Source organism: Petromyzon marinus, unplaced genomic scaffold (genome assembly GCF_048934315.1).
Source record: "Petromyzon marinus isolate PM22_M1 ecotype Great Lakes invasive population unplaced genomic scaffold, UKy_Petmar_22M1.pri1.0 PM_Scaffold_208, whole genome shotgun sequence".
In the NCBI taxonomy this organism is placed as follows: Eukaryota; Metazoa; Chordata; class Hyperoartia; order Petromyzontiformes; family Petromyzontidae; genus Petromyzon; species Petromyzon marinus.
The window spans coordinates 32,501-40,812 of record NW_027423178.1 but is presented as its reverse complement, the minus strand read 5'-3'; the positions used below and the strand labels follow the sequence as shown (position 1 = coordinate 40,812).

Here is an 8,312-nt window from a genome sequence, read left to right as displayed (position 1 = left end):
GTAGTGTGTAGTGTAGTGTTTAGTAGTGTATAGTGTAGTGTGTAGTGTAGTGTGTAGTAGTGTAGTATATAGTGTAGTGTTTAGTAGTGTTGTTTTGTGCATAGTAGTGTAGTGCGTAGTGTAGTGTAGAGTGTAGTGTATAGTGTGTAGTGTATAGTGTAGTGTATAGTGTGTAGTGTATAGTGTAGTGTATAGTAGTGTAGTGTATAGTGTGTAGTGTATAGTTTAGTGTGTAGTTTATAGTAGTGTAGTGTATAGTGTAGTGTGTAGTGTATAGTGTAGTGTATAGTGTAGGGTGTAGTGTATAGTGTAGTGTAAAGTGTAGTGTCGTGTATAGTGTAGTGTATAGTGTAGTGTATAGTATAGTGTATAGTATAGTGTATAGTGTAGTGTATAGTGTAGTGTATAGTGTATAGTGTAGTGTATAGTGTAGTGTATAGTGTAGTGTATAGTGTAGTGTATAGTGTAGTGTCGTGTATAGTGTAGTGTATAGTGTAGTGTATAGTGTAGTGTATAGTGTAGTGTAAAGTGTAGTGTCGTGTATAGTGTAGTGTATAGTGTAGTGTATAGTGTAGTGTATAGTGTAGTGTATAGTATAGTGTATAGAGTAGTGTATAGTGTAGTGTATAGTGTAGTGTATAGTGTAGTGTAAAGTGTAGTGTCGTGTATAGTGTAGTGTATAGTGTAGTGTATAGTGTCGTGTGTATAGTGTAGTGTATAATGTAGTGTATAGTGTAGTGTATAGTGTAGTGTAATGTATAGTATAGTGTAGTGTATAGTGTGTAGTGTATAGTGTGTAGTGTATAGTGTAGTGTAGTGTATAGTGTAGTGTAATGTATAGTGTAGTGTATAGTGTAGTGTATAGTGTAGTGTATAGTGTAGTGTGTAGTGTAGTGTGTAGTGTATAGTGTATAGTGTAGTGTATAGTGTAGTGTAATGTATAGTATAGTGTAGTGTATAGTGTGTAGTGTATAGTATAGTGTGTAGTGTCGTGTATAGTATAGTGTAGTGTATAGTGTAGTGTGTAGTGTATAGTGTAGTGTATAGTGTCGTGTGTAGTGTATAGTGTAGTGTATAGTGTAGTGTAGTCATCATCGGGCAAGTCTAATGCGTCAACCACACCCCCGCCCCCATCACACCGGCCTCGCCTAGATATTTCTGCCCAGTGGAGGTGCACTTTGTCAGGCAGGGTAACTAGGCCGCGATGGGTGGGCGTGTTCGTCATTGGAGTGGGGTTTTTAAAATAAAAACAATTTTTTAGTGGTCCGTGGAGATTGATGGGTTACCCCAATAATAATATTAATACCGTTATCATCATCATTAGTCTTAACATCATAACCATCATCATCACTAATAGCATCTTCATTAACATCATCATCACCATCATCATCTCTAACATCATCATTAGTATTAACATCATCACTATCATCATCATCAGCACCATTATAATCTCTAACATCATCATTAGTATTAACATCATCACTATCATCATCACTAATAGCATCTTCATCATCATCACCGTCATCTCCTCTAACATCATTAGTATTAACATCATCACTATCATAATCATTATCATCTCTAACATCATCATTAGTATTAACATTATCACTATCATCATCACCATCATCATCTCTAACATCATCATTAGTATTAACATCATCACTATCATCATCATCTCTAACATCATTATTAGTATTAACATTATCACTATCATCATTAACATCATCACTAGCATCATCATCACTATCACTATTTCCAACATCATCATCACTAATAGCATCTTCATTAGCATCATCACCATCATCATCTCTAACATCATCATTAGTATTAACATCATCACTATCATCAACATCACTAATAGCATCATCATTATCATCATCACCAATAGTATCTTCATTAACATCATCACCATCATCATCTCTAACATCATTAGTATTAACATCATCACTATCATCAACATCACTAATAGCATCTTCATTAACATCACCACTAACATCACTATCATCATCACTAATAGCATCTTCATTAACATCACCACTAACATCACTAACATCACTATCATCATCACTATTTTCACGAACGCCATCACTAACATCATCATCACTAACATCATCACCATTAACATCATCATTATCATCATTGCTAACCGTCATCATCACTAACATCATTAACGCCATCACCATCACCACTAATACCATCATCATTTCTATGGATCTGTGTGGTGAGTCTATGGGTCTCTGTGTGGTGAGTCTATGGGTCTCTGTGTGGTGAGTCTATGGGTCTCTGTGTGGTGAGCCTATGGGTCTCTGTGTGGTGAGTCTATGGGTCTCTGTGTGGTGAGTCTGTGGGTCTCTGTGTGGTGAGTCTATGGGTCTCTGTGTGGTGAGTCAATGGGTATCTGTATGGTGAGTCATGGGTCTCTGTGTCATGAGTCTATGGGTCTCTGTGTGGTGAGTCTATGGGTCTCTGTGTGGTGAGTCTATGGGTCTCTGTGTGGTGAGTCTATGGGTTTCTGTATGGTGAGTCTATGGGTCTCTGTGTGGTGAGTCTATGGGTCTCTGTGTGGTGAGTCTATGGGTTTCTGTGTGGTGAGTCTGGGTCAGTGTGTGGTGAGTCTATGGGTCTCTGTGTGGTGAGTCTATGGGTCTCTGTGTGGTGAGTCTGTGGGTCAGTGTGTGGTGAGTCTATGGGTCTCTGTGTGGTGAGTCTGTGGGTCCCTGTGTGGTGAGTCTATGGGTCTCTGTGTGGTGAGTCTATGGGTCTCTGTGTGGTGAGTCTGTGGGTCTCTGTGTGGTGAGTCAATGGGTCTCTGTATGGTGAGTCTATGGGTCTCTGTGTGATGAGTTTATGGGTCTCTGTGTGGTGAGTCTGTGGGTCTCTATGTGGTGAGTCTATGGGTCTCTGTGTGGTGAGTCTATGGGTCTCTGTGTGGTGAGTCTATGGGTCTCTGTGTGATGAGTCTATGGATCTCTATGTGATGAGTCTATGGATCTCTGTGTGGTGAGTCTATGGGTCTCTGTGTGGTGAGTCTATGGGTCTCTGAGTGGTGAGTCTATGGGTCTCTGTGTGATGAGTCTGTGGGTCTCTGTGTGATGAGTCTATGGGTCTCTGTGTGGTGAGTCTATGGGTCTCTGTGTGGTGAGTCTATGGGTCTCTGAGTGGTGAGTCTATGGGTCTCTGTGTGGTGAGTCTATGGGTCTCTGTGTGGTGAGTCTATGGGTCTCTGTGTGGTGAGTTTGTGGGTCTCTGTGTGGTGAGTCTATGGGTCTCTGTGTGGTGAGTCTGTGGGTCTCTGTGTGGTGAGTCTGTGGGTCTCTGTGTGGTGAGTCTATGGGTCTCTGTGTGGTGAGTCTGTCGGTCTCTGTGTGAGTGAGTCTATGGGTCTCTGTGTGGTGAGTCTATGGGTCTCTGAGTGGTGAGTCTATGGGTCTCTGTGTGGTGAGTCTGTGGGTTCCTGTGTGGTGAGTCTATGGGTCTCTGTGTGGTGAGTCTGTGGGTCTCTGTGTGGTGAGTTTGTGGGTCTCTGTGTGGTGAGTCTGTGGGTCTCTGTGTGGTGAGTCTATGGGTCTCTGTGTGGTGAGTCAATGGGTCTCTGTATGGTGAGTCTATGGGTCTCTGTGTGATGAGTTTATGGGTCTCTGTGTGGTGAGTCTGTGGGTCTCTATGTGCTGAGTCTATGGGTCTCTGTGTGGTGAGTCTATGGGTCTCTGTGTGGTGAGTCTATGGGTCTCTGTGTGATGAGTCTATGGATCTCTATGTGATGAGTCTATGGATCTCTGTGTGGTGAGTCTATGGGTCTCTGTGTGGTGAGTCTATGGGTCTCTGTGTGGTGAGTCTGTGGGTCTCTGTGTGATGAGATTATGGGTCTCTATGTGATGAGTCTATGGATCTCTGTGTGGTGAGTCTATGGGTCTCTGTGTGGTGAGTCTATGGGTCTCTGAGTGGTGAGTCTATGGGTCTCTGTGTGGTGAGTCTGTGGGTCTCTGTGTGGTGAGTCTGTGGGTCTCTGTGTGGTGAGTCTGTGGGTCTCTGTGTGGTGAGTGACTCAGTCACTGAGTCACTGAGTGACTGGGTGACTGAGTGACTGACTGGGTGACTGAGTGACTGGGTGTCTGACTGGGTGACTGAGTGACTGGGTGACTGGGTGACTGAGTGACTGATTCACCCAGTCACTGAGTCACTCAGTGACTGACAGGGTGACTTGGTGACTGACTGAGTGACTGGGTGACTGAGTGACTGACTGGGTGACTGGGTGACTGAGTCACTGACTGACTGAGTGACTGGGTGGCTGAGTGACTGGGTGACTGACTGAGTGACTGAGTCACTGGGTGACTGACTGACTGGGTGACTGACTGAGTGACTGGGTGACTGGGTGACTGACTGAGTGACTGAGTGACTGACTGGGTGACAGGGTGACTGGGTGACTGAGTCACTGAGTGACTGACTGACTGGGTGACTGACTGAGTGACTGAGTGACTGACTGGGTGACTGGGTGACTGAGTCACTGAGTGACTGACTGACTGAGTGACTGACTGGGTGACTGAGTCACTGACTGACTGGGTGCCTGACTGGGTGACTGGGTGACTGTAGCAGGCAGGGGTGGGAGCATCTTGACAGTGAATTTGAGCTTCTTGGAGTGCACCCACGAGTAGGAGTTGTCAAACACCAACGAGTCTGGGGGGGGGGGTCACATGGGAGGTCACATGGGGGGTCACGAGGGGTCACGAGGGGTCACTTGGGGGGTCACATGGGGGGGTCACGAGGGGTCACATGGGGGGTCACGAGGGGTCACGAGGGGTCACTTGGGGGGTGACGGGGGGGTCACATGGGTGTCACATGGGGGGTCACATGGGGGGGTCACGAGGGGTCACATGGGGGGTCACATGGGGGGGTCACGAGGGGTCACATGGGAGGTCACATGGGGGGGTCACGAGGGGTCACATGGGGGGGTCATGGGGGGTCACATGGGTGTCACATGGGAGGTCACATGGGGGGTCACGAGGGGTCACATGGGGGGGTCACGAGGGGTCACGAGGGGTCACGGGGGGTCACATGGGGGGGTTCACCAAGAGGCATGAGTCTATGGGTCTGGCGTGGTGCGTGACAAACACAGTGACACACACACAGTGACACACACAGTGATACACACACACAGTGACACACACACAGTGACACACTCACAGTGACACACACACAGTGACACACACAGTGACACACACACAGTGACACACACACAGTGACACACACACAGTGACACAGTGACACACACACAGTGACACACACAGAGACACACACAGTGACACACACAGTGTTACACACAGTGACACACACACAGTGACACACACACAGTGACACACACAGTGACACAGAGTGACACACACAGTGACACACACAGTGACACACACACAGTGACACACACACAGTGACACACACAGTGATACACACACACAGTGACACACACACAGTGACACACACACAGTGACACACACACAGTGACACACATAGTGACACAGAGTGACACACAGTGACACACACAGTGACACACACACAGTGACACACACACAGTGACACAGAGTGACACACACAGTGACACACACAGTGACACACACACAGTGACACACACAGTGACACACACAGTGATACACACACACAGTGACACACACACAGTGACACACACACAGTGACACACTCACAGTGACACACACACAGTGACAAACACAGTGACACACACACAGTGACACACACACAGTGACACAGTGACACACACACAGTGACACACACACAGTGACACACACACACAGTGACACACACACAGTGACACACACACAGTGACACACATAGTGACACAGAGTGACACACACAGTGACACACACAGTGACACACACACAGTGACACACACAGTGACACACACAGTGTTACACACAGTGACACACACACAGTGACACACACAGTGACACAGAGTGACACACACAGTGACACACACAGTGACACACACACAGTGACACACACAGTGACACACACACAGTGACACACACACAGTGACACACACAGTGACACAGAGTGACACACACAGTGACACACACAGTGACACACACACAGTGACACACACACACAGTGACACACACAGTGACACACACACAGTGACACACACACACAGTGACACACACAGTGACACACACAGTGACACAACAACAACAACAACAACCGCCATTCGCCACTAAGTGGCGGTGACGTCACCACGACGCTTGTGCCAGGCTATGTGCACCCTGAGGCCACGTGAAGTGTCGAATGCCCGCTGGCAGGAGGTCACGGGGCAGACCCAGCAGGTGCCACGGGTCGACTGACTGAGATGACTGAGATGACTGGCTGATGCACCACCTGTGCCCCCTACTGTGCCAACCTGCTGTGCTTTAGCCACCCGGCGCTCCACTCGTTGTTGTGAGCGTCGCTCCTCCGCCCTCCGTTGTTGTTGGAGGGCAACTGCCTCCAACTGCCCAGTAGCGTCCTTCACGAGCCTCCTCCACAGAGGTCGATCTTGACACCGCTGGTACCAGTCATCGGCAAGTCCACTCAGCTCCACGTCCTCCTGTACCACATCACTCCATCTCTTCTCTAGCCCGTGCAGCGCCCGCTTCGCCCCCTCAATCCGGCCGAACAAAAGCTGTTTCGGCATGCGGTGGCTGGGCATGTGGGCTACATGACCCAGCCAACACAGCCTTGCCTGCCGGAGGAGCTCACCGATGGGACCGTGCCCAGATCTTTCAAGGATTTGTGAGCTCCTCACACAATCCATATTGCCGCTCAATTGATTTGGAGTGAGACCTCTGCTGTTAAACTGGAGCCGGTCATAAGCACACTGCCCAGGTATGGGAAACTCTCCACTCTCTCCACTGCCCCATCACCGATTGGGAGTTGTGGGGGTGGAGTGTCTGATGGTACAAAATACCCAGGCAGGTGCTTAGTTTTGGTGGGGCTGATGGTAAGGCCCCATCTCTTAGTGGCACACTCCAGTATCAGCAGCAGCGTCTCCAACTCCTCCTCTGAATGAGCAGCTATTACCAAATCATCGGCATACATAACGTGGTAGAGCAATAGGGAGCCATCCCTTGACCGCACCCGGCCATCGATTAGCCTCCCATTATATCTGTACCATATGGAGATTGCCCCGGTAAAGCTATTGAAGGCTTCATGAACTACGTGGTCAAAATAGATGTTAAATAATGTGGGAGCCAGAGGACATCCCTGTCGCACCCCAAGGTGTACAGGAAATGGCTCTGACTCCCGGCCACGTAGTTTTACCCGGGCCCACTCACCATCATGAAGGTCCTTAATGATCGTGAGCAGAGGGTCAGGTACTCCAAAAGCATGAAGAACGACCCAGAGCCCAGGCCTACTGATGATATCATAGGCCTTGACCAGGTCAATAAAGCAGAGATGTAGGTCTTGTTGGAATTCCCTACACCTCTGCTGTAGCAGACGGACAGAAAATATGGCATCTGTGCAGGACCGCCCTTTCCTGAAACCGCATTGGGGCTCCGCAAGCCTCTCATCAGCGTGCCTGGCAAGGCGATGCTGAATAATCCTTGCCAGGACCTTTCCCGGCACACTGAGGAGTGAGATGCCCCTGTAGTTGTTACAGTCTGTGCGGTCCCCCTTCTTATAAAGGGGGACCACCAGGGCATCTTTCCAATCCTGCGGAACCTGTCCAGTGGTCCAGACTGTTGTTATGATGTCATATAGGGCAGTCTGTGCACAAACGCCACCCTCCCTCAGCATTTCGCTTGGGAGACCATCTCTGCCCGCTGCCTTTCCTGGTCTCAGACTCCGGATCGCCTTCAGTACTTTCTCAGCAGATGGCACCTCAGCCAGCCACTCACAGGGGGTGACTTCTTCCAATATTTGAGGCACCGCAGCCTCAGCAGGGTCATCCTCACTTTGTGCCACGATGTTTTCCTGGCTGAGGGATTTTCCCTCCCCCAGGACCTCACAGAAATGCTCAGCAAATCTGCAAACCTGTTCCTGGGGGTCGGAGATTGGATCACCGTTTTTTCCCCTAATGATGGTAATAGGTGTGGCGCTGCAGGTTACTTTTTTGATGGAGTTAAATACAGATTTGTGATCACGGGCCACTAAGGCAGACTCCATCTCCTCAGCAACCCGCGACCACCACCCATCCTTGCAGCGCCTCACGGCTCTCCGAACCTCCGAGCGAAGGCTGCGGTAAGCCTCCTCTTTCTCTGATGTGGGATTCTGTAGCCAATGACAGTGGGCCTGTCGCTTTTTCTCAACCATCCTGAACACCTCCTCTGTCA

At 48.7% G+C, this 8,312-nt stretch overlaps 1 protein-coding gene across 1 annotated transcript in view; it reads right to left on the bottom strand.

The window, feature by feature from the left end:
* Positions 1-1,268: 1,268 nt before the first annotated feature.
* The window catches only part of LOC116937861 (SEC14-like protein 2), a gene marked incomplete at its 5' end in the record, with an annotated part of 36,876 nt that continues 29,832 nt past the window's right edge, over positions 1,269-8,312 (bottom strand). Inside the window, one exon of the mRNA XM_076063852.1 lies at positions 1,269-4,674. Coding sequence (XP_075919967.1) covers positions 4,502-4,674 — 173 coding nt within the window. The remainder of the gene's footprint in view (positions 4,675-8,312) is intronic.